Below are 26,651 nucleotides of genomic sequence, written 5' to 3'. Positions count from 1 at the left end.
TTTTTGTGTCATTGTACCTTTTCCTCCCTAAGTATGAGCTGCATGTATACGTGTGTGTGCAGCAGCAGCAGCAGCCTGATGCAGTCAGCTTGGAACTAGTTGACGTGACATGACATTGAGTCCTGGTGGTTACATTGTGCCAGCATGGGATTGTTAGTGGTCATAGAATGTCACCATGCTCATTATCTATTGACCTTTGCTGTAGATAACACAAAGAGCGGGTTGGGGCTGTCGTTAGAACAGCTCATTTATAATAGCGTGTTTATTGATAGGGCAACTGCAGAGGATGCCACGCAACCACAACAAATTCACCAACCACTTGATAACGGGATGACTGCACTCCCAAATTTAAACAGGCTTGATATTGTTGTGCGCGTTGAGGTCAGTTATGGGGTCCCTGTACTGAGAATTCCAGCCCCCGTTTATCCCTATGAACTTAAAGCTCAACACAGAGCCCTGGCAGTCTGTTGCTAGTCCAGGTACCCAGCAGTTGCCCCTCCGCCAAAGGAAGCACTGGTGGTTGGGAGTCAGGGGCCCCTCATTGTTCCATTTAAATATTTGGTAATGGTTGGACTTGAATGGTGAGGAAAGCTCAACTGTCTCACTCCATTAGACATAAATGAGACAAATTTGACATCTTTATAAATCTGTACTCTGTGTAAAAGATGTATAAAAGTCCCGTCTATTAACATCTTGTGTTTTTCAACCTGTAAATCTCTCTTCTGTGGTGAAAATCCACTGACAGATTCACTTGGATAATGGTGTTATGTTGATGAAGCGAAGTGTTGTACAGTATGATCAGAAGTGCATACAGGGGGTTTTATCTTGACTTCCTGTCTGGCTCATCTAGTCTGTGCAGCCTGATGGAGCTTTAATCAAATGTTTTGGATTGAACAGAATGGAAAAGTGCTTCAGAAATGGGCTACAGCACGTCAGGGGAGTCACAAACATTATCTTGAGTGGCTTCAACGGCACAAGATGGAATCCAGGGGTTAGACAACAGCCAACCATACAAATTAGACCAAAGTTTTTGATGTTCAGGTTTTTTTATCCAGAGGATTTCACAGTCTCTGCTCTGGGTCTGCATCATTACAGGAGTTAAAGACCTCTAACTTGGCTCCATAAAGCCCAGCTGGAGGGTAAAACTGCACAGAGCTTATAAAATACTGCAATTTTTGTCTGGTTAGCTAGTTGAACTTCGCTACAGTGCTGCATCAGGTGGACAAAATTTTTTAATGCACAGCGTTACGTTTTATTAGGTAAAGAAGAGCAGACTTTGCTCACATTCAGCAAACACAGTTCATTTATCAGATCGTGAGAGATTACTCATTTTAATTTCCAAAGTTAGAAAATGTTATATAAAATCTAATAAATGTGCATAATAATACATTTGATATTAAGTGCCTGCGACAGGTTTTTCTAATAAAGTGCACTTTTTGAATCTCATTCCTGTAATTTTTGTCAGTGACTGACAACTGAAATACTTGATGTAAATATCTGCATAGCTTTCTTTGATTCTTGGTAGTAAACATATTTGCTGGCCATCAATTTAACTGAAGAATGAGGAGGGGAGGTTGACTACACCATAAAAATGGGCCTTCAGGGGCAAATAAATCTGCATTTTGCATTTTTACATAATGCATGTATCTGAAGAAAATATAATAAAGTTTAGTAGCATGTACATTCAGTGGAGAGTCTCTCTATCTTCTGTCTCATCAGGAAACATCAAAGCATGCAGGAATTAAAGGGGACTTAAATCCACATCTCTCCTTACAGGACACACAGAGCACCCCTTAAACTTGTTATACATCTATTTCATAAATACAGGCTCAGCCGGATCCTAAGTAAATCTGATCCAAAGCCTTTTGATTATAGTTTAACAAAAGACATTGACAATCATTTTTTCTTGAAAACCTATTTTGAGATACATTTTCCTCTTAATTCTGCAGATTCTGAGCTTTTGAACCTTGCAAAATGTGATATTTGTAAAATACAGCTCAGTTATTCTTAGATGACAATGTTAAGATTCCAACTGCATGACGAATATGAGCATAAAATCTTTGTGCTCAAGTTGAAGTGAAAATCTTCCATTTTGGAAGATACGCTTGCACATATGCACGTATGTTTAACCAAGTACTCACAACGATACAGTTACGATACGAAACAATCTTGAAATGTCTATCTCCCTCTTTTAGTTTCCTTCTCCAGAGTGGGACACGGTGACTCCTGAGGCTAAGAATCTGATCAATCAGATGTTAACGATTAACCCTGCCAAAAGAATCACTTCTGACCAGGCCCTGAAGCATCCCTGGATCTGCGTAAGTCACACTTGTCTCCTTTGTTCGTCACGTCGAAAAGAATTGTCACATTCTTGTTTCAGGCCAGTCACACATTAACTTAATGTTGGAATAACTTGGCAGGACACAGTGAGCAGGAGCTCTGAAAGAGGCGCTTTAGATTTACAGATCATCGTAGCAGAGCTCTCAATTAGTGTTTTCAGTTGGTTTAAACTTGCAAATCAAACAAGGGAGTAGTTTTTTAAGGGTGTGAATCTCCAACTTATATGGTTATCCAGTATATTTTAGACACAAGAGGTACAGTATCATTTTATTATATTATTATTTTTTATTTTTTTTTGCTGCTTAACCTACCGACCGCCCCGGTACAGTAATTTAGTTTAAGCTATTTTTATACAGAATGATTCTGTGTGATGCGGTACAGTTTATGATTAATTTAACGCAGATATTCATCCTCCATTCTATATTAAATCAAGCACTTTCTATGAATGTAGCACTGGTTAGGTACTTTCGAGAAGACCAAGTAAACACAAGTGCTTTTCTTACTTCACAGCACAAGAAAAATGCCTTTGATTGTTCTTTTCTTACTTAATTCTTTACTTTGATGTACAAGTCTGGTACATATTTGTCAGTGAAATATGGTTTAGTTGGTATCTTTCACCTCATGTGTCTGTGCAGTATCATGTACCTAAAGCTATCGCTCTGAACTACAACGTAAGGTTGTAAATCTCTCGCAATCAATCAGACAATTGATGTTTGAGCTCGCCAAGCTGTGGCTAAGCTGTAGTTGAAGAACGTCTTCAATATTCATGTCTTCTTGCTTGTGCTAGCTAGCTAGGTGCTAGCATCCACCTGTTGCAGCCACATTTTTTAACACCATTTCAACAGATGAGTGTTCAGATTTTTTTATGCCGCTGCTATACCTAATTTATGCTCTACAGACCTGTTACGATCCAGCTCAGCCAGGGAACGAGGAATTAACGTTAAAACAGATGGTGCAGGTGTATAGCAAAGTTATGGTTTAGTGACAATAGTGACAAGGTGTTCAACTGAAATCAGAACCAGTGGGTGTTAACAAATAAAGGAAATCAAATTTGATTGGACTAAAAAACAAGATAGTAAATCAAAATTGATGCTAACTACTTTAGCATCAATAAAATAGTTAACACTACATGTTCTCATGAGTCTAACAAAAGAGAAAAACGAGCTAAGTGTAATGAGAGTGGTTTTATCTAAGCCTCGCTCTGTTTCAAACTATCCAGATGTGCCGATACAAAGAATACTTTAACAAAAATGATAGCACTAAGGGTTGCACTAGAGTCAAGTATCACTTCTAAGGCTTACAGCCTCACAAGGGTAAGCAGTACGTACAAAAACACAAAGTTACCACCAAGGCCACAAACAAGTGCTGCCTTCCAAAAGTAAACAATGTGATAACAAGGATTAAAAAATACAGAGACAACACAGGGCTCAGAGTCGAGCTGCTCACACCAAATCACAGATGCATCGTACAGGAGACAACTTAGGTTTTAAATGGTTGTAGTGCCTCAGGGATTGGTGGAAGAGGTGGACTAATCAGCCAATCATGGACATATAAGAACATATTAGAGCATATAAGAACAAGCCAGGAAATCTTAAAACCTCTTCAAACCCAAATGTATTCTAGACTTTTTACATTGTGCACACTCCGCTTATGAAAGCTGTGTAGACCCATTCTTGTGTTTACAATTACATTTAATGCAAAAAGCTTGTGTTTACTGTGTAGGATCTATAGCAACACTTTATTAAACAGACTTTTGTCTGGAGATGCGAGCCACTTACTGCTTTTGGTTTGTCGAAATCAATCCAGCGATCAGCTTATGGCTGTAATAGCATCTTTAATGGTGGGGAAAAATCATTTCTATTCATATGGGTTAGTGCGACCATTTCACTTAAAAACTTTTAAATCACAGGAGAATTTATATTTAAACCATTTTCGACTAAAAACATCCCGTCAGCTTATCACAACACCTGTCTACTTTACTATCATGTTCTTCAGCGATGCAATGCTATGATAATAATGTTAAGCGAAATGTGTCATAGATTGTCGTACTTGTCACTAACTGTTTTTGTTCGTGCTTTTTGATGGAGTGTTTTTACATCTGCGGTCTTTAGCTTTGTATGTTTCTTTTGTTGGAGCATCATTAGCATCTAAGCGCACAGTGCTCCAAACAGTGGAAACATCTTAGAAGAGTATATTGATTTGTTTGGTTGGGCTTTCACGAAAAGATTTTCTTTCTTTTAACGCAGAAGTTTTTTACAGAAGATTTTACTCTACTCACACCAGCTGCTACAGTTTCCTGTTGATAATACTGTAGCTAATCTCCATTGGAGAGATCGGAGAGAAAAACACAATTTAAAAAAAAAAACTTGAGATTTGCAAAAAAATGACTGGTGACAATCAAATATGAAAAGCCGGCTGATGTATAGCCCTGTATGTTAGCTTAATTTCTCACGACTCTTTGTCATTTAATAACAGTTTTAGTTTAGGTTTATTTAGAGTCGAAGCAGTGCCTTCCAATCTGCCTTGAAAGGGAGTAACTCTGAAGTGAAATATATCTGTAATGTTTCCTCTCTACATACAGCAACGCTCCACTGTGGCCTCCATGATGCACCGTCAAGAAACTGTGGAATGTTTGCGCAAGTTCAATGCCAGGAGGAAACTCAAAGTGAGTGTGGACATGGTTAAACGTGCACTGACAAGTTCACAATTCACACAAAATGTTGATTTCTGTCTTCTGTCTCGCCCCCAGGGAGCTATCCTCACAACGATGCTGGTGTCCAGGAACTTTTCAGGTGAGGCTTTGTTGGTCAGTTTAAAATGGTATTATCCATGACACGTCAAAAAATACATATAAAAAGTGATCTGATACCGTATTTCCTGCTTTTAAAACGCTTCCTTTCATGGCACTATTTTGCACTTTAAGAGTTTGGCTTGGATTACACCACAGTCAGCAGTTTCATCACTGAGGACACAGAGCACTTTTGGTTGAACACCCTATTTGTGGGCTGAATGATGGCCTAGAAAGCTAATGTGTTAATGCTATTGGCTCTGTGTTTACATGCTTTCATGTAAGTACAGCAGCTCCAGTGGATTACTGTCAACCACTTTGTACAAGTCAAGACTGATGTAGACTGAAAAAAGCAGACGGGACACAGTGAATTTTCTTTCCACATTCCTGAAGATAACTTAACTTGTTTGTGGGTGTTGCAGTGCTTCTGCTCCTTCGCTTCACTTTAATAATAACAAAAAGAGGAGTCCGGTTGCAGAATGTTTTGTGTTCGGGACGCAAATGTGTCGATGTTGCGAAATCAACTGGAAGAAAAGGTGGTAAGGCGTTCGTAAGGCTTTTGTCCCGACTTCAGCGCCAAACTGAATCCCTCTCTGTCCAATAGTGGGCCGGCAGCATACCAGCCCTGCTGCTACCACCAGCACGGCCGCAATGGCTCAGGAAGGTATGTTTACTCGAGGAGGTGATGGAGTCGGGTAATGCCAAGTTCGTGCTCAGGCTATTGGCATGTGGCCTGGGCTGCTTGAAACCCCCCTCCTCCCCACCCGCTGCCTGCTGCCTGCACACTGAAGGACCACTTTTAAAATGGTCATCATTGCACTGGGGCATCGCTCACACAAACACAAACATATAAATGGAAACTGCAGATGAAGCTCAGCTCTTGACTTTTCAGCACTGCTGCTCCTCTTCATGCTCCAACGAGCACACCTCTTCTCCAGGTCTGGCTATAATTTCCTGTGTAGAATACAGGAGTCATTTAACTGATACTCTCTGACCTTCCCACTACAACAGCTGCCTCTCAGCAAAGCAGCATTTATTCATCTGTTGCAGGTGCTTTTGTCTGCGGTTTGACCATTTTTAACCCTTTATGTTACGACTATAAACCACCATTCCAGCATTCAACCCCTGCAGCACTGTTTCACCTGCTTTGAACTGGTTTGTAGCCACAGATCTGATGCCCAGTCGATGCTGCCTGTGCTCACTGCAACCTTCCCTTCGCATGGCTCTGGCGCCAACAGCCAGCCAAGCATGTTTCTATGTCTGCAGTACAGTACAGATTGACACCCTGCATGGGAAGCTGGATAAACAGAATGTGTTAACTTTTTTCCCTTTGTCTCTTCTCTCTTGCCTGCTCTGTTGTTTTTTGTGTAAACAGACAAACCCTTAAAGGGCCTCAGGACGTCAGTGTGCTTCAAACAAAGTGCTTGTATGATCTTCAAGCAACATCTGAGACTGAAGGGTGCAATGTGTGTCAGTCTGAAACCAACATTCAAACTGAAAGGAAACATTTTTTTTTTTACTATGCCCAATACTTACCTACCTTTCATCTGCAGTTTGGCCACCAACTGTTTGTACTCATCCTTCTTTAAGGCACAAACTCGCCAGTTGTTGGACTCGTTTAACAGATTGTTAAAACACTGAAGTAACGTAATGCTAAAATAACACCATAATTCCCCCATCGCATTCAGACTCGGTAAACTCTAGGCTTCATTATCCATCAAATTAGTCTGTTTTTTCAGGTTTTAGAGGCCAACTTTGAGAACAGTTTACGGATTTTGATTCGGCGCTTCCGATGCTGCATTCAGTGAGAAATGAGGAAACAAAAAACATAGAAAATGCCGACCAGAAGTCAGTTTTCCTCGTCAGGATAGAAAACATTAAACTAGTACTGGTAGAGCTTTATTAGCTCTGATCTTCTGATTAGAAGTTTTTAACAGTAAAACAAAAAACGGGAGCAAAACAGTTTTGATTACCCACTACCGAGGTACAGCAGATGCAGCATAATTCAAAGTTAAAACTGGATGAAGGTGGAAAGGCTGGATAACTCTGCTCTGAGCTCTGAGTGTGACGTACAAATCTGCTGCAAAACAGGCTGCCCCAAACAAAGTTATTGTGTTTCTTCCAGGTTAGTAGTCCCCTCAGACACCTAAATATACTCTCAGGTTTTTGGTATTTATTTTTATGTCCCTTTTAAAGTGTTCGAGGGGTTTCTCTCGGGTAAATACCGAATATCTTACCTTTGTCAGTTCTCCTAAACACTCTTTGTAGGATCGATTTCATCCTTCTCACAGGCTTTCTCAGGCTTTTACCTCCACTTTGGAGAGTGGGGATTCAGAACAGCTAAAAACAGGTGGTCCAGGTGTAACAAGTCAAAGTCATACAGATTAATTTGTTTGAAGCATACTAAACCCTTTACAACTGAGTATCAGTCACATTGCAGGAGCAGCTGCTTGCTTAAAGGCTGCACATACAGAAAACTTGATTCCTATCCTCGCCAGACTGAGTGCATTTACACGCAGTGTAAGAAGCTGGTTCTGAATCTGCTCGCTGAGTTTGAAGGTTTCCGCTCCGTTGCATTACTTTGAGGAATGCATTCCTCTGCAGCTTTTATGATGAAGACTGTGAAGTGGATGCTGCATGCCAAACCGCACATGAGCTACAGTCGCTGCATGAACCCATCACCTCAGTGAGAATGATTTCCGAATGGCTTTTAACATTCTAGTGACTCCTTGACTGTTGGTTCCCCCAGTTGTCATCTTCGTTTTCAGTCCAGATGTTGATATTAAAAGCATCCCTGTTTTCTTGCCTCCTACATTGCCCTTCTTCCTTCTTTATACATGGAAGGTAAGGGTGGATCAACGGAACATGACTGTAACACAAAATCTGAGTGTTGGCATAGAATGTGTGCTCATTTTAAGTCTGTTCGTGTGTGTGCATGTGGGTGTTTTTTATTAAGTATCCTGTTGTGTGTGATGTTGGTGTCATTCTTGTGTTAGTTTTCTATGAATATGATATGAATTTCTTAATGTGAACTAACTTATAAAAAAGTAGTTCCAGCACGGGTGATTCAGCTGAAAAACTACAGAAAATATACCACATTTTCCAGTTTTAATATGAGGAGGCTCTTTTGAATTAAAGCAGCTTAGTGGCTCCAAAAGTAACTCATTCATTTCTGCATTTTATTCTTTAGTCATGCAATCATGTTCACTCTCTGAAAGCCTTCAGGAGGGAGGAGGGTTGTCTGCACATCAAACACAGACCCAGGATCTGGAGATGTTTTTGTTGTAGGGCTGCTGAGCTGCGTTATGTTCTTATTGACACTCGGCTGAGACTGCTGTTTGTATTTATGGGATCAAAGGGAGTCTTGCTAAATTTATGTGGAAATAAAAAAAGATGACCTATTTGCATGGAGTAGTAAAGATTAAATGGCAAATCTTTATTTCCCGTTTGTCATTTTATTTTTGGTGCTCTGCTGAGCAACAGTACCACAAACTGTGAAAGGTTTCTCCCCGTTTCTGTTCCGTTTTATCAGCTTTGACACAGTTATATGTTTAAAGATGTTGCTTCTCTTCCTCTGCATCCTAATCATTTTCTTTCACTTTCTTTCAGCGTGCAAAAGCTTATTAAACAAGAAGGATGGCGTGAAGGTAAGTTGTCTGACCCGTGAGAGTTTCTGTTTGTCCTTTCGTCTCCCTTTTGGTCTGTAAGTCCAACTAATCTCTGGCAACATGTATATCTGTGATACTATGTACAGAAAAACAGTAATTAACAGGATTCTTTCTGTGCTCTGGTGCTCCATATTCAGACTTAAAAAAGGTCTGTTAAATTTTAAGAAGGATTGAAATAAAGAATGAAGTAGGTAGTTGTCAAAATAAGGAGAAAATTACTTTTAAAATGTTGTTTCTCTTTAAAACTCAAGGCGACTTGTTTTTTAATGACGGTCAGTGTCGGTGCATGCAGCGAAGTGCCAAAACAAAGTTCCCATTTCATTCAGTAACTTTGCGATCGTCTGTCCCTCAAGCCCCCAAACAACATACAAATAAACTGCACAACCACTGATTTAACTGTAAGCTTTTTAAAGATTAGCACTCTGTATTTTGGCAGCTGATCCTCTTTTTCTTAGTGTCCCTTTCTCATCTTTGCTCCTGTCTAAGCTTTTGCAGCTGTTTTGTTTTTCTCTTTCTGGGATCAACCAGGCAGCTTAATTTTTTTGCTGTTTCAATTTGCTCCTTGTTTCCCGATGACTCCTTATTTTTCCTCCTCCTCTCCATTGCTGTCTGTCAGAAAAGGAAGTCCAGCTCGAGTGTTTGTTTGATGGTGAGATCGGCTGTCCTATTCTTTTTTTTCTCTTTTTCTCTATTTTTGATTCTTTGTCTCCTCTCCGGTCTTCCCAATATGTTTCCTGTGAGCAGAAGTGCTTAAGTAATTGTCTGTTGGAGTTCCCAACTTCATCCAATGTTCTTGTACCCCAATCTGCCATAATTGTCACCAAAACTATTGAAGCTCCTAACAAATACCACACACACTCACTTCTGTCCCATTATCCTCCTCTGATCTCTGACCATGCCAAGATCAGGTCTGAAGCACATTTTAATCACTGCAAACATCTATTTACAAACATTTCCCCCTTTTTGTTATTGCATATTCTTTGTGTCCTCATTCCTTTTTATTTGAGTGAATTATTTTTTTCCCCTTTTCTCATAAATGAAACCGCTGTCTTGGTCACCTGCAGATATTCACCACCATTAAACTAGACACAGTTGAGGCCCAGGCAGAGCATATACAGCAGAATAAAACATAATGATTTAAAGATTTATACTTTTTTTTTTTTCAGGAATTTAATTTATTGATCTTTCTGTTTCATTCCAATGCATTTTCAGAGTAAAGCTAATAGTTAGAATGCTCAACACCCACTAAAAACATACTTTGCCACTGCATAAACGATTACAAACTGTGTGATGGATACATTTCAGTTGAAATATTAGATATAAGCAATTGGATATAAATGACACGTCTCCACTTGCCAGAATGTTTTCACCCAATTGGAATGACACCCCATGTTACAAATATGGGTTGACTCCAGCTAAATTCGCCCTTTCTCAACCTAAATTGGTCCAGATCCTCTGTTCCAAATCCAATTCTGGCAACCTTTACTTGGCCAGAGCCAACTCGCCAAGATGAACTCCAGCCTGAATGCTTTTTTCTAAATTCTAAATTGCTCAAACTGTGTTTTCTTGCTCACCACACATCCCAGCTGTAGCCTGCACCTACAAAATAACTTCCATCTCCGTCATACAGCAGAACTCAACAAAGCAGAATCATAACAAGTGAGAAAGCAATAAAAAATGTAATCACCCCTCAGAGTTATGCTCCAATAACACTAAATCCGACAGTTCCCTTAATGCAGCCAGTCTCTCTTCAGCATCGACATTCTTGTGTGTGGATCCATATTTCTTGATATAAAACTCTCCTCTCCCTCGTGATACATCACTGCCAAGCTGCCAAACAGACTCTAGATGTTATTGAGGTGCACATACAGACTTTTCACACTTTAAATCAGTGGAGATGCTAACCTGCAAGTTGCATTTTGAATTAAAGTGTTGTGCGTGCTCTTTTCTATCTTTCTTACATCTGAAAATGAAAAATATCTTACAATTGAAAAAGGGATTTCTTACAGACGTCAGGTGACTTTTGCAGTTGCGGTCATACCAGTGTCGTTTTGTGGGAAAAACAGGAGTTAGTGTGGTCTTTGCTTAATCAAAAGACAGTAAAACACAAATTTATATCTCCATGCATGTATACACACACACACTACCCTTCAAAATTATATTAAAAGGCCCTAATAAAGGCCTTTCCCTGCATGCACAGACCTGGACTGGTAACAAATCGAAACTTATTAGTTATTCCTCTTTTTATCTCGGTCTCATCTTACTTAAAAGTGCTGGGGAAAAAAACTTGTTAATGTTTTAAAATGCATGTGCTAACTAACTGTTTTCTATTTTTTCCTTTTATTAATATTATTGTTATTACTATATGTTTTAATGAATGTAAACAGCAATACACATTTGATGTTTTATGACAGAATTGTAGTCATGTCAGTTAAACATGAAGGGTCACATTATGAATAAAGAGGCTACTTTAAAGGCTCGTGTTCAGTAGACATACAAGAGAACACAAGAGCAGCTTGCATGGTGCTGCGGGCTGATACAAACATTCAGATAAATCTGCACATATGCCTCCTCCTCCCAAATAATGCATCTCCGTATTCGGCTCACATTCAGTATGTTGAATATTTATTTTTGGCCCTGTAATGGATTTATTCATGCTTTCCCCTGCAACTCCTGTAGGACGGTTTATGGTTTAGAGGGAGTCACTCTTTGTTGTGTTTCTTTGCCCCAGTCGCAGGGAAACAACAGTAAAAACAGTGTAGTAAGCAGCAGCAGCACCAAAGACAGCAGCATGTCATCTACAGCACCAATGGTACCATATCTGTTTGGTTTCTCTTCAGTTGCTTTTCATCGTTTTAATGTTTAGTTCTGTCTCCTCCTCGTCTTTTTTTTAATCTCATCCCACATTAAGTGAACGCTTCTCTGTCTCGTCCATCATCCTCTGCCTCTTTGCTTCTGTTCTGAACACAAACTTGTGATGTTGGTGGTGAATTTGACAGCTTTAATAATGAACGACTGCCCTGACTTTGAGTGTCTCTCTTGGCTCTTATCTTACCCATAACTCCTGCAGACACAGGTATAATATTGACCTGTCAGTACGCACCACTGACAGTAGGACAAATAACTTTAATTTGAAACGCCTCACACATGTTCTGCTCAGCCTCATCCTGGCGTGTTCAGCTGTGACACCTGAGCTTTGCCGATTGTTTGCAGGAAATCAGAAAACAAAGCTTGAAAACTTCTGCTTATCTAAACTCTCTTTTACAAATTTCTGATGAGGACTTCTGGGTAAAAGAGGAGCGTGAGAAGACAAGTTATGGATCACAACTGTTCGAGGATGCAGTCCCTGTGTAAACATATGTGATGGGATTACACCAAATAGAGAGGAGCTTGAACAAGGCTCATCTCAAATTTGAAATGTGGAATATGTGGCAGCATGAAACCAAAATATCAAATCAAAAATAGCCCAACATGATGAGTGTCAAATCCTATTTTGAACTCCAGGGCTTTTTTCCAACCACGCAGTGGTGTTACTGTAACGAACACACTTCTAAAATTAAGTAGCTGAGATGCCAGCTCACAAGGAAGAATGGCAAAGTTAAAATCATGTCAATATGTAGACATTCAGCCAGAAGGTGGTTTTGGTTTTAAAATGTGGAAATGCATCGCGTATCAGCCTGTTTACATACAGTTGCTGACGTTAACATGGCATATTGCAAAACTGTGCTTGTTCGAGTCGCGTCCACATTCAACAAGACATGCATCTATCGTCAGAGATATTCCTCACGTCTGCAACAAATCAAGTCAGGGGACTGGTTACAACAACTTGAGTCCTCCACAAAGAGCATCACTCTTTCTTGTTACCATATTGGTGTCATTTGGTCCCCATCGGAGCCTTCTGGTCTACAGTAAAACAGCAATGGGCCATTTTTGTGCATATGATTCTGTACAGATTAAACAAATAAGATGGAGCATCTTCATCAGTGAACCTTCGTGGTGGTCTTAAACCCCCATCTTCAGTCTTGTTTGAACTTGATACCTAAAATGCCACAAAACATTTTAAAATTCTATAATCCCTGCGTCACTGAAGGGGCTGCATGTTCTGAGGTTGAGTCCAGTGTTAATCAAGTAGGAGTGTGCTACTAACCATGTAGACATGTGGTACTTGGAGTTCCTTAAACTGCTTTGTGCTAAATGTTTCTGTGGCAGGATTAAGGCTGAGGAGGAGGAGGAGTTGATTGAGAAATTAGACACTAATTTAACATAAATGAGAAAGTATAGCTTTGGTTCAGTGCAGCTGAGTTTCCTCAGTGAACTGGCAGCTCTGCTCAAGCTGACATTTATTGGGATAGCAGCACTCTAACATGTTGACACATTTTATTAAATGTTCCTGTATGAGACAACAAGTTGTCTCTATAAAAGCAGGAAGAAGCATGAGGAGTCTTTCTCAGTGCTTGCTATCCAAGTTTGTTTCTACATCAACGCTTGTTCATGCAAAGTAAATAATATCAAAGCCTCCAATTGCAACTTTTTACTTGGACGTTGATGCACACTGTGATTATATGTTTAACTGGAGAACTTTCAGGAGACATTAATGCATCATGACAGATGCGCTACATGCACACACTGCAGAAGCCTCCTCCTCAGTCACTGGTTTGGCAGGTGAATATTTGTTTCCGTGTGTATGGCTGTTTTTGTGCATTTTGGAGATTCTAAAATGATCCTGTTGGCCACAGTGCCAGCCAAGGGGGAACAGGCCACCTGAAGCTTTGACCTCTTCAGTAAATGCTCCACAGCTCTGCGCTGTACCTTGTGCTTTGTTGTGGTACGCACACATAAGTCTGTTTTGTGTGTGTCTATGGTCATGGAATATGTTGGTATTCCGTGGCATCATTTGCTGGTGCCCCCCTTCATCCATCCTCTCCCTGCATGTTAAAGTGTCTCCTACCTCCCCCCAGGAAGCCCAGACAACTGTCGTACACAACCCAGCTGACGGCACCAAGGTAAGCCGCTCACTCTCCAACCTCCAGCCACAGTCACAGATCACGCAGTAAATAGATACATTAAACAACAACAATCTAATCAGGCTGCTGAAATCTAAACTTGAATATCTTTTAAATGATTTTGCAAATCTATTTTATTTCCCTTTGAGATTATTTAAATGCAAATTAATTGTTGATTATTTTTGCAGATAAAATTCATGTCGGGCTTATTCCAGGCAACTGAGCTTGACAGATTGGAGGGATTTTCTTGACTTTTCTAAATTTACAAAAATTCAAAAAGCCTTCTTAACACGCTCCTCTAATTAATCACTTTTACACACCGCAAATTTCCATTTATGTAAGAAGACAAAATCCTACATGGTGAAAAATAGATGGACAAAAACATGCCAATCATACGTGTCAAACGGGAACCAACTTCCACTCCACTTGGACTCTCACATTGGTTTACAAGCTTGCACACTTTCTTTACACGGACACTACTGTCACTTTGAGCGGTTACACACCAAGATGCAGTCTCACACTCCTTCCAGTTAAAGTAGCACCTCGGTTTGGAACTGTTGTGTGTGGCTCTGCTTCCCCTCGCTGCTGTCCCGACTGGTTTGTGCTCCTGGGAGGGAGTCCTCCATCCTTCCATCTGTCCGTCTCGTAGACTCCGTCTTAGAGTGTCTCAACATTGTTTCACTTAAGTGAATTAAAAAATGGAAATGTCTTTCTTTTTCTCTTTCCTCCCCCTTTATCCGACCTTTTGTCTTTCCACCCACTCGTCTTTCTTTCTTCCTCTCTGTCCATATTGTTTTTGTCTGAACCCTTTCTGTTTGGCAGGGCTCCACAGAGAGCTGTAATAATGCAGAAGAGGAGGAGATGAAAGGTAGGAAAGGTATCTGTCCAATTTTCACCTTCTCTGCATGCTTTTTGGCTCACTTTGTCATGCCCAGATCAGATGGAAATATAGAACTATTTTCTTACTTATATATTAAAGTAATGCATGACTACTGAGAGGATGTTTTAGGCAACTGTCGCAAGAAAGAGCTTCAGTGAGGGTACTGGATGTTTTATAGTTTGATGGGCATTACAGGAAATCTAAATGTAACATCTAAATAGTGTGCTGTGCATGTATGTCTCTGTTCTCAATACAAACAGCAGGTCAGAGCTACTTTGTACAGTCCAGTTGCTCCAGGAAAAAAAATTCTGCTTGAAAAAAAATGGCACTGATTTTACAAACAGGGTTTGTATGTTTATATCAGACTAAAATACTTTGTGACGATTCACTATCATCCTTAGTCAAAACATTCATCTTTCCAAACTGATGATTCCATCAGTTTGATGAGTTATACATTAATATTGCTAGCCCAGGTCTTAAATACCAACTTAAAGCTGTCTCTAATCAACCCTCTTACAGTCTGACCTTACAGCAGAATTGGCATGTTTCCAGCCTGGTGCAAAGATGGTACTGGAGGAACACCCTCTGATCTTATGTTTGTCTCTTATGAATCCAAGTTTAGTTTATGAAAGCAGTCAAGTATCCCTTTGAACACTTTGACCACTTTGACCACGAGGGATTATGTAACAGTATGATATCCTTTCCTTTCATAAGGGAGCATCCAGTGTTTCCTCTGCTAAAGGGATATGATATACACTGAACCTAACTTCCTTAGCCTTAGCACTTAGACATTTCAGCCGGCTCTTATCATAAAGAGCTTAAAAACTAAGATCATTTCACTTGGGTGGAATCTTCCGAAGCCGTAACGACTATCTGATGACACCCTTTGTCTCCATCACTTACTACCCCCACCCACCCCTCCCCTAAAAACCCAAAATAGCAGTGGCCAGATGACATCAAAATTGTGAAAGCATTAATGGGTGATTTCACAATTACTACGCCTGTTTTTTAATAACAGTCTATGCTTACAAGTTGAAGCTTGAGCCATCTGAGAAATTAACACGTGACAATCTATAGAGGTGTGTTTAGAACAAGGGACTGCCATACAGTATTTACATCCTGTTCTAAAATCAACCAAATACAAGATTCCTTGAATTGAAACACATAACGTTCGCTGTCTTTCGAACGATAAGTGGTAATTTTGCCTGATTTTTGTTTGAGTGTTTTCAGGTGAATGAAGTGGGACAGCGATATCGACAGCTTTCCAGATTAGAGTTAATCCTGTTACTTCGGGGTGTCTCTGGTTGTTTTACCAGATGTTAACAGATGTTTTGGGTACCTGAGTTTGTAGAAACCCACGGTGTTGAACTTAAATTCTTCAGGTGGACACGAGCACAACCCAAAACGATTCATGCTGCTTTGTACTAGCTGGATGTGTAAAAGAGCAGTTAATAAAGCATGACATCAGGGTTATATTTGCAATTAGTCCTTGCTGTCTGCAACTGGATCAAAATTTAAGGAGTTGTCGACTCGTTATGTGAAGATTTACTTCTTTTTGAGTTTTTATGTGAAGTAAAATCAAATACTTCCAGATTTTGTCCAGACAAGCTGTAAGATGGTAGGAACATCCTCTCAGACTGTGTGTTTGTCTTGTGATGGTGGCAGTGGCTGCTGGTGAGTCTTCTCATACAGAGAATGCAGGTTTGGGGCAGTGCAGCATTACCGAGATGCAGACCACACCTCACTGCCCACCAACCTGTAAGTCAGCAGCAGTTTACCTCTCAGCTGTCTGTCCTGGCTTTTCTTTTACAGCCAACAGCAGATTTTCAGCCACACATGCATCCTACAAGCGATACAAAACATTTATTTATTAAACAACACAGCACACATGTATGGGAATTAATACATGGTGCCTGGTTCCACCAGCTTGCTGCATTGGGTCTCTTTGCCCTCCTGTGCTGCCACCTGCTGGCACTTTTTCATGTGTGCAGCTCACTGCTCCACTCCGTTCTCTTATTATCCAATGAGTGTCTCTGTCTCGGTTCTTCTTATAATCACTGCTGTTTTATACTTTGTGTGGATTAAACTAATGGCTAATTTAGCAAAGCTGGGAGGCCACACGTAGAAGGTCATATAACTGGGATGACTGTACCTGCCTGCAGCTGCTCCCCTGCAGCAGCCTGATAGCAGCTCCATTGTCCCTGTTACTCAAACCAGTCCAGATAAGAACCCCTGTCCTGAGCCAGAGTCCACACTGTCACCCCCATCAGGAAGTAGCAACCTGCAGTACAGTAAGTGACATGCAGGCTTCACAGAGCTTTTGCAGATTCCTAAAACAGTGTTGATGTGCTGTGTTGGAACTTTATGGAAAGAGCAACATGCAGATTTTGGGGTTTGCAAACTGCAGTAGCATGTCCATCCATAAAGTCTGGTGTGTGGTTATCTCTGCTGGTTTATTCTGTCCTAAGCAGTTTGTGTGTTTTTGGTATGATCTACAACCGTTTCAGAAGGTTTATTTCTTGACATCTTGTGTGTCATCTCCTGCTAAATTATGGTGTTCTAAAAGCCAACAGATATTTTTATTGGGCTGTGTGATCTTGAGTGGTTAGAGAAATTTCAGGGTTGAGTGGCGCATGTACTCTTCGAGTGTTTCACATTGTGTGGTGTGTTTTGTAAAGCTCGACTTCAAATGTCACAGTCATTCTTACCAGAGGCGGTGCCCAGATGAGGAATTGATTTAAAATGGCAGATGGTGTGTTGAGGTAGAACATGTGGTGTAGGACGTGCGTGTGCGACCTCCACATGATTCCCGACAGTCTGTAACCTCTTCTGGTTGCCTCTCCCTCCTCGTCTCTTCTTCTGCTTTCAGCTCGCAAGCAAGAAATAATAAAGATGACCGAGCAGCTGATTGAAGCCATCAACAATGGGGATTTTGAGGCTTACATGTAAGTTTTCATATATAATGCGATTTATTTGTGTGCATCTTTAAAATGTTATTGTAAAAAACAAATGGTCAACTTTATTACAGAGCTCTTGATTTTTCAGGGTTTTGTTTGGGTTCGGTACATGTGAGCTGGAGTTCAGTCCCCATTCTTCACTGCAGGATCATTTACTGCTGCCTTTTCTTATGACAGGAGAATCTGTGACCCTGGACTGACTTCTTTTGAGCCGGAGGCCCTTGGAAACCTGGTGGAAGGCATGGACTTTCACAAGTTCTACTTTGAGAATCGTAAGTTGCTCATTTTAGTAGAATTAGCACTCTGAAAGGGATTTAAATCCACTATACAGTAATCTACAGGCACTGTCAGCATCTTTACTCGACACAAGGACAAAAAAAGGATTCTGTTAATCCGAGATTTGACTTTCAAAATACATGTAAACATATTAGTCCGACCACAAATTATACAAAACACTCAGCTAGATATAAACCGGTGTAGGCGCTCTGTGCCTGCTTTAGTTCCTGTCCCGGGCTTTGACCTGGACACGACAGATGTTGGTACACAGAAGAACAAGTAGTGAGTAACAGCAAAAAGTATTGACAAGGTATAATGTATATCCTTTTATTTAAAAGCAAAGAAGGGAATGGTTACAGCCCATATAAAACTGTAAATCAGTCCACCTCTTAACATGGCAACAGTTTCCTGCCAGCTAAATTTTCCATCGTTTGGGTTATGATGTAATGCATGCTTGTGCACTAGGAAAAGGGCAGTGGTCCAGTTCAGAGGCAACGTCGAACTCTCAACCATGAATGTAAATGTACCGACTTTAGCTGATCCATTTAGGTTGAGTGTTCCATGAGTATTTAGCTTTAAAACAGACTTTTTGAAGAAACGGTACGATTACATACACAGTTGTGTTCTGCTACAGTTAGAGCTCAACCAGGTCATTTAATTGGACAACCATCCTTGTCCCAGTATATGTGCATGGTAGGGTTAGCAAGTCATTAAGTATATCGATGCTGTGGACTGCTGAAAGAAAACATTTTTCAATATGGGTGCTTCCAACTTTCTTAGTGAGAGATTATCGTACATGAAAGTGCAGCTGGAGTCACTTGTGTTTAACCATCTGCTAAAAGGAATAGAACTGATTGCCAATTCTGCTGTATAAATATACATTTGCACTTCACCGTTTTAACAAAAAGCAACAACATGGAACATGAGCAGATCAACTTATGAATAAATGTACCAGAATGACAAAGATATTAACTTTATAAACTCTATGCTACATCTGTTTTTATGAATATTCTAACATTCCTAAGAAATGATGTCTCGAACTGTGCGGACATGTAACATTAATGTTTTTAAGATGTGCCCACTTATTAGAATGCAATGAATCTGAGTAAAACAAAATGTGTTTCACTGTTTTGTCCTCAGACTAATTGAAGCTGCTTAAAATGTGCTTATTTCCACGTTTCTAGTTCTGAGTAAAAACAGTAAACCAGTGCACACCACCATCCTCAACCCCCACGTCCATCTTATTGGTGAGGATGCTGCCTGCATTGCCTACATCCGTCTGACGCAGTACATCGACGGCCAGGGACGGCCGCGTTCCTGCCAGTCAGAGGAGACGCGCGTTTGGCATCGCCGTGACGCCAAATGGCTCAACGTGCACTTCCACTGCTCTGGAGCACCTGCTGCACCGCTGCAGTGAAATGGCGATCCAGGCACAGGTAAGGTGTCAACATGCGACCATGACGACAGTATAAAGGTACAGTGGTGGTTTATTTCTGAATGTAAGGACTATGGATGGCAGTAAAATCCCTCATCAGGGTTTCTGTTGTTTTGAACTGTTGGTGTCTTCATATTCGCTCTCACATTTCAGGGCACAGTAAAGATGCATATTTTCCAAACTTTTGAATCTTAGAATAAAACGTTTGGAGCATTGTCAGCATGTATCCATCCTATCTGAGATCAGGGAGAATACCTGTTTTGGTTTTTGGCCCACAAACCAGATCCAGGACTGTCAGTCACTGAGACTGATGGTGCTGCAGAGGCCAGAAGCAGAACCTGTTCTTCTCGGAAGTAGAAGTAAAAAAAGTCCAGGGTTCAGGAAATTCCCTAGACCTTGTCTGGATAACTGCTACTCAGCCACAGCTGATTCCTGGTCTGCTCATGACAGAGTTTTGGATAGGAAGCAACCTTAATGTATTCCCAGATCACAGACTAAGCTCGCTGGATCTCCTGGAAGCGTAGATTTCTGTGACCTCTCCGGCTCTTTTTACTTAATGTGTCAACGTCCTCGCTGACTGCTGGTCTAGCAGGACCATCGACCCAGCTTTTGATCTATTGCAGGTCATTTGGTGAAGTGTTTCCTGCTGGGGTGCAATAGGGGGAAGCCTGTAATAGATCGGGTTGATTCTCTGTGAGACCTGCAGACTGTATTGCTGTCACAGGACTCCTCTTTAAGCCTACAGCTGTTAACAGCTTCTTTACTTAAATTCTGCCAGAATCTGTTGTCAAATGTCTTTTAGCGTAGTCAGGGGTTCCTCTTCTATGTACACTAGTAAAGAAGATGGGTGTCGTCATTTTGCTCTGCTGCTACATGGTCTGCATACTGACTTCATCGTGGTCCAGTTAGCTGACTGCAGGGGTGTGCATGCCCAAGGGCTTCAGCTGTCAACGCAGTGGATCGCTCATTGGATTTATTGTAACAATATGCAGAGGTTGGCAGGCTGTGGCGCCCCTGTCATATCTGAGGATTGAGTACATTTTAGTGTTGAAATGAGCAGTAGGCTGGAGAGAAATCCAAATTCTGCAAGTTTAGATCAAATTAAACCTTTTTTAATGAGGAACGTTGAGAGCTGAAGGCTTTCATGCCCGATATCCAGTTTCCCAAACTGCAGTCGCCCGACTCCTATTTCCCACCAGAGGTCAGAGCGTCATTTTAAACTGATGTGAACTAAATATGACATGTGACCTCGCTGCAACCTAATAATTTGACTATTTCTGTCAGATGAGCATCAGATCTGTTTCTGACACATTAGAAATGTACCTTGACCTCTGAAAAGCTTATAAGCTCCTCTGAGAAGCATCCTTTCTTCCGGGTGCATTTTGGGTCGAGACATCCTTGATAAAATGTTGTGAGCGACTCCTGGGTCACTAGCCGGAGGACAGAGGAGCGAGGAGGCTCACATAAGATGAGCTTATGGTTTCTGAAGACTTATTTTGAGTAAAACAGTTTGTCACTTTGTTTAGACTCAAGTCTTAAATACCTGCACTAAGACCAACGTTTTCTGTCACTTACCATTTTCTTCTTTCTTCCCCAGGTTTGCCTAAACATTAAAGCTTTTTTGGAGCGTTTATTCTCCGTGGTCGGAGTGGAGCTCCGGTCCTGGGTGGGATGAGGCTGCTTGAAGAACACAAAAGTGGGCAAAATATATTACAAAACTTTTAAAAAGGAAAAAACCAAACAAACAAACAAAAAAAGCATATTTCAAAAGCTTGAATGAATGACCGACCAACACCAATCCAGTCCATCCCAACCTAGATGATGTTGGGGCCCAGCTGATGTCAGCCCAGTCTTGCAGATGGTGCATGTTTCTGATGGCAACACAGGGGTGTTGCTGTCCTGGTCCTTTTCTCCCATGGCCTTTATTTTTCTCATTTTTGTTTTGTCTGCCGTGTGGAAAAGTATTAACGTGTTAAAAATATAAATATAATACCTGAAAAACAAGTACACTTCACAGAGTGAGTATGAGGGCAGCAAGTATATCTGGAATAATGTGATTACCTTTTGTCTCGATAGAGCAGAACAACATCTACTTTAACACAAGTATTGTTCATTTGTCAGTTAACACGTATATAAATGTGTGGGTGGGGTTTATGGGAATAGGTGCAACTAATATCTACTTAATATCAGACTTTAACACAAATTTTAAGAGTCAGGTTTGAGCATCTGTGCACAATGTTTTAAAGGGGTTTAGGTGTATCGATGCGTTACTGAAGGGATCTTTTGTCTTTTTGTATTATTTTGCTCTTTAGTTTATCCTGAATGAGGGATAATATTTTAAAGTATTTTTTTTTTTTGTTGAAAACTTTTAATTAATAAAAAAAAAATGGGGGGGCGGGGTTTTATTTAATAGAACTTTGTATAAAGGTATTTATATAGGAAAAAAAAGGGGAAATTTGCTTTCAGGGTAAAATGAGGGGTTGTTAGTGTGAGAGTGGGTGCGTTTTGTTTTGTTTTGTTTTTTGGTCCCCCCCCTGCTGTGAATACCACAGGTGTATATACAAAGATACTCGCACATTCACACAGCATGCATGCACACACTTAGTCCCTGTGCTCCACCCTTTAGGTCAAGTCTCTTGAGCTTTAGATGCAACACCAAGGCCAGCTCATCCTGAAGTTGCAGAAGGTCTCCATCTGTTTAGACTTCAAGTCGAACACAAGGTGGCACCATCAGTCAAAGTCTAAAAGCTTCTCACATTTCCAAACTATTTTATCTGTAAGCACGGACTCTCTGACGCCAACTTCTTAGTTTTCTATTCTGTTTTTGTGTGTTTTGAGGTGAAGCATGACATATTTAAACTAATGACCTGTACTGTTTTTTGCACAGACACTTAAGACTCGATGCTGTTGGTTTTGCTCTTCTGGAGTGAACCTTTCTGCAACTTCAGGTTACGCTTACCAAAATCACTCCCTTCCACCCTACCTCTGCCCCTTTACTTCCATCATTCCAGCCTCCTGTATGTTGTGACCTTCTCTGATCAGTCCCAATACCGTCTTAGTAAGTCCACGCCGTGTGATGATGATGTCACCCTTGCGCCTGTCTCTTGTGCCGATAGTGCGATAGTGTTCTTAAAAATTTGTATATGGTCTATTTTTGGCTTGCTGTACTTCTATGTGAAGTCTTGGTGTTTTTAAAAGCATGTTAAAAGGGAATGCAACTGAGGGATTTGACAAGAAAAAGAAAAAAAACCTCCTATCTGGGAGGAGGGCTTCACCAGCTTGAGGGTTGTGGGACCTTTGCTGATGGCAATCAATGAATTTGGTCTCTTTTATCACTTTCTTTTGTAAACGTTGTAGTCGTAAATGTTTTGAAGTTTATTCTGTTTTAGCCAGAAAAATATTTTAAAAAGGGTTGAAATGAATGAGATTAAGACTGCCACAACCTTTTTTTTTTTCTTCTAAAATGCACCTGTTGATCCTCACTTGCTGATCAATACACAGCAAATGCAGACCTCTTGACATAAATTCCTGTTTCTAACCAGATTTACAATCTCACAGAAGCACACGCACGAGTGCCGATTCTCCTTTTGAAGATGACAAAACGTATCTTTGTGTCAGTGGTGGAACTTTGCAGCACTGTTGTTACACTGAGTCGTAAAACCTTTTGAGAGTTAGTCTTTGTGCTACACTTGCTGTGTGTCCTGTGCGTCCCGCGCCGCTTCACAATAACTCGTGCACCACTTGCACTGTCGCTGGAGGTCCGCTGAAAGCAGAAACTGCAGTGAGGTTTCGAATCATCACATATCACCTGCATGTACTGACACAGTCGAGCAGACGTTAAAAAAAATAACATGAATCATACGTGAGCCGTGTCCTCTTGTATCAACTGGCTGTGGTTTTCCGAGTGCTGTGACGTTATCAGACATGCCATGAAAACTGTGCCCCCCCCCCTCACATGTTTGCACCATGACAACTAAAAAAAAAAAACAATACTGAAACTATGTGATGTTTTTTTTATGGTTCAAAGTACTTCTGTTTGTGCTGTGGGCATCAGCCCAATGTGTGTTGATGCCACCAATCTGACAAAATGTTTTTGTTTTTTAACATCGTATGTGTACGTTTCCACACAATAATGCTAAAGTTTAAACTGGAAAACTAAGAGTCAAGTCAGGGGTGTACTATGAAGCGAGGGTTCGTTGGGCTCAACGTGTCTAAAGTCAGTTTTCAACGGCGGTCTTTAAAACTGGCCAGATCACCATGGTAACTTATGCTGAACACACACTGTGCTCCAGATGAGGTTATACTTGTGGTTTTGGATTTAAAGACCAACTTTTCCTGATGGTATTCCATACAGTAAAATATGTATGCATACTCAAGAATTAAATCTATCTTCACATTTGACATTAAAACTAACGGAAAAAGCTTGATATGATTAATGTTAAATAAATCAACCATACTGAAAAAGATAGTGAACGACTTTTTGGTAGCCTTCATTGTAGTAAAAAACAAATCCGAAGAAGTTGGGAAGTATGCATCGATTGGACATTTGGTCCCGATATGCTGACAAGTCTGCTCACACTTCTGATATTCCAATTAGATCACATAGGAAAATTCCTTAGTCTGTTTGGCATTTCTCACAGCGAAAATTCTATCGAGTTTCTCCAACTCTTAAGTGACTTCCTCACATCTTTCACTGTGTCAGACTGAGCCAAATGCGCACTGATGTGCTTTAGCTGTATGCACAGCTGCCATAACAGCAGTTTTCAGTGAACAGCCAAATTAGCTTTCTAATCTGCACATTTAACAACTTTCTGCTAGCGCTACTTTTGCCTTATTTGCAGCAACGGTGTTGCTTTCTACCTTAAAGATCCTTTCTGTTCTTCAGACTGCAGAGGAAAAAAGTCCACAACTTGATAAACTCTGTCGTAGCACCAATAATGTCGGACAGGATATTTAGGTTTGGTCGAGCCAGCATACACCAATGTGTTGAACTTCGTAGTACACCCATCTGAGTGGATCTGAAAGAAGACAAATTTGCCAAAATATTTGGACAGTTGAGTGTTTTTGATGGGCTGTAGCAGGAAAAGCTCAAGTTTAAACAATAATTCTCCAGCAGTTCCAGCGTGCACTTTTGGGAGCTGAACCATCACTATTATTAGTCACCCTCTGCTTTACCTCCATGATAAAAATCAGCAGTGAACTGACTGGTCTTGTCTACCTTAAATAGTTTTATTTCACCCCTTATTTGAATAATTTCAGGCCTAAAAAAATCTAGCCTTTTAAAATGTCCGAATTTCAACAGACCAGTTCCAGCAATCAACAGAATAAAGAAGCATCATTAGTAATTATTTGTTGTGCAATAGATTTTTCTGAATGAATGCATCTGAAAACACTTAAATTCTGTCAGACTGACTTTGAGCTGCTCACACAAAGATCTACAGTTCAAATACTTTGGCAAATTTCTGATGAGCGTTGTTTAAAAACTAAACTGAAACATGAAGCTCAAATGTCAAAACGTGTGTTGAAAAAGTGTAATAAAAAAAAATAGTCAACATTATATATGCAGATTTACAAACTGAAGAAATATGCATGTCTACATTCTGCTCTTTTCACTGTTTACTTAATGGAAAAATGGAAATTTATGTTATTTGCATCCTCGAGGTTATTAAATGGCTGTCAGATATCAACATTAAGTGATGTTATTTTGCATTAAAACGCATAAAAGATTAGAAAAAGCCTTAGCTTGTATGTGACCCTTTGAAAGTAAATTCATTGCATTGTAACCTTACAATAAGAAGGGGCAACATATGTCTCAACTTATTTGGATGCTGAATTTTTTGCATGACCACAAACTTACATTAAAAAAAACAAAAAAAAAAAACTATTTGTTTGGACGAGTCTTCATAGTTTTATAATGGAGAATGTTTGTCTTGTTGTTGCTGCATGAAGTTCATATCTGGTGTATCATTTCTAATGATGTTTACCTGAACAAGGTCGGCTGACCCGAAGGTGAGGGGAAAAAATGGATCTCAGTTATCTGCTCCTAAACAAGTAGCTTTTGTCATAAGAGTCGCCGGCAGCTGTACTCTGAAACAGGTCCGACATATCCAAGTTAACTTCTGACTTAAATCAACAGCGGGGAGCTCGCCAAGTGGCACAACAATTCTGGTTATCGATTCTTTAAGACAACCCAGGATTGCACATGCGTTCATGTAAAACAGGTGATGTTGGCATCAGATGACCAATCTGTATTTCAAGCAGGCTGAAAATCAACACGTATACCAAAACAGGAAGAACGCTGACAAAAAGACGAATGCCATCCATGGATATCCCAGCCATTTCATCATCTTCTGATTGATTTATTAAATGAATGTGTTGCAGATGTGTTCTTGAAGCATGAGAAACTTCCAGTCTTAACACACCGGCCGTTTCAATGCTCTTTGCACCACATTAAGAACAAAAACCTGGTTTTCTGTCATCCAGGCTCTAAAATACCAAGTAATTTAGGTTTTAAACCATTTTATAAGAACTTGCAGACATAATTTGATGCATTTTGGTGAGTTTGAAACGCTTCCAAAGATTTACAAATCAGCAGAAACAAGCTTTGGTGTATTTAGTCTGTTATACGCTACATTTGCATTCATTTCTGCTGAAATGTCTCTCAGTGAAAGTCAAAGAGCGAAGTTGGTCTTTGAATTTCACTTCACAATGTGTGGGTTGCAGACTTCTGGAAAGCTAATATTCTTGTGATTTGAGTGCTACAAAACTATAACCATAGCAGGTACATTTAACACTAACAACTATCAAATTAAATTAAACAAAATTAAATGAATTGAGGCGATTCACTCTTTTGACTGCCAATCGAGTGTGGATAAATGTGTTCTGGACTACCAATTCTGGCCTGTGTGATCGGATCCGATCAGATTTATCCTTTCTGAGTGCGTTCAAACCTGCATTTAATACTGTCCCCTTGTGATCAGATCACCTCAGACACAAGGTAACGACAAATGTTTGTACGAGGCCTTAGATTTGGAGTAATTGTATCAAATAGACTGCGACCTGTATCCAAACAACTACATTTTGTACCGTCAGAACACAAAATTAATGACTAAAAGCTTAAGCCTTTGTTCAGATAAGATTCTGCAGTGTCTGTTGCTACCTCGAGATGTTGGTACCGGGACTGCTTGGATAGATGGTGACCCCTGGAAAAGAAGACTACATTAAGAATTTAAAGGGAAACAAATTGTGATAAATAAAAAACAAAAACAGGCAATCTGTAGAAAATTTGGACAAACTCGTAGAAA

The 26,651-nt window shown here is 40.3% G+C and overlaps 1 protein-coding gene across 15 annotated transcripts in view; it reads left to right on the top strand.

Moving 5' to 3' along the window:
* The window catches only part of camk2g2 (calcium/calmodulin-dependent protein kinase (CaM kinase) II gamma 2), a 60,462-nt gene extending 39,374 nt beyond the window's left edge, over nt 1-21,088 (top strand). The window contains exons 10-23 of one of the 15 annotated variants that reach the window (XM_075479658.1): nt 2,196-2,318; nt 4,922-5,005; nt 5,090-5,132; nt 5,733-5,792; nt 8,738-8,775; nt 11,528-11,608; nt 13,755-13,799; nt 14,622-14,676; nt 16,345-16,437; nt 16,842-16,970; nt 17,549-17,624; nt 17,814-17,908; nt 19,097-19,348; nt 20,945-21,088. In XM_075479658.1, coding sequence (XP_075335773.1) covers nt 2,196-2,318; nt 4,922-5,005; nt 5,090-5,132; nt 5,733-5,792; nt 8,738-8,775; nt 11,528-11,608; nt 13,755-13,799; nt 14,622-14,676; nt 16,345-16,437; nt 16,842-16,970; nt 17,549-17,624; nt 17,814-17,908; nt 19,097-19,329 — 1,155 coding nt within the window. In that variant the 3' untranslated portion in view covers nt 19,330-19,348; nt 20,945-21,088. Of the gene's footprint in view, nt 1-2,195; nt 2,319-4,921; nt 5,006-5,089; nt 5,133-5,732; nt 5,793-8,737; nt 8,776-9,412; nt 9,446-11,527; nt 11,609-13,754; nt 13,800-14,621; nt 14,677-16,344; nt 16,438-16,841; nt 16,971-17,548; nt 17,625-17,813; nt 17,909-19,096; nt 19,349-20,944 lie in introns of all 15 variants that reach the window. The other 14 variants (XM_075479541.1, XM_075479531.1, XM_075479575.1 and 11 more) reach the window with 14 other exon arrangements.
* The last annotated feature ends 5,563 nt before the right edge of the window (nt 21,089-26,651 follow it).

The sequence above is a fragment of the Odontesthes bonariensis genome, chromosome 2 (assembly GCF_027942865.1).
Source record: "Odontesthes bonariensis isolate fOdoBon6 chromosome 2, fOdoBon6.hap1, whole genome shotgun sequence".
Classification (NCBI taxonomy): Eukaryota; Metazoa; Chordata; class Actinopteri; order Atheriniformes; family Atherinopsidae; genus Odontesthes; species Odontesthes bonariensis.
This window is presented reverse-complemented; position numbering and strand designations above follow the sequence as displayed.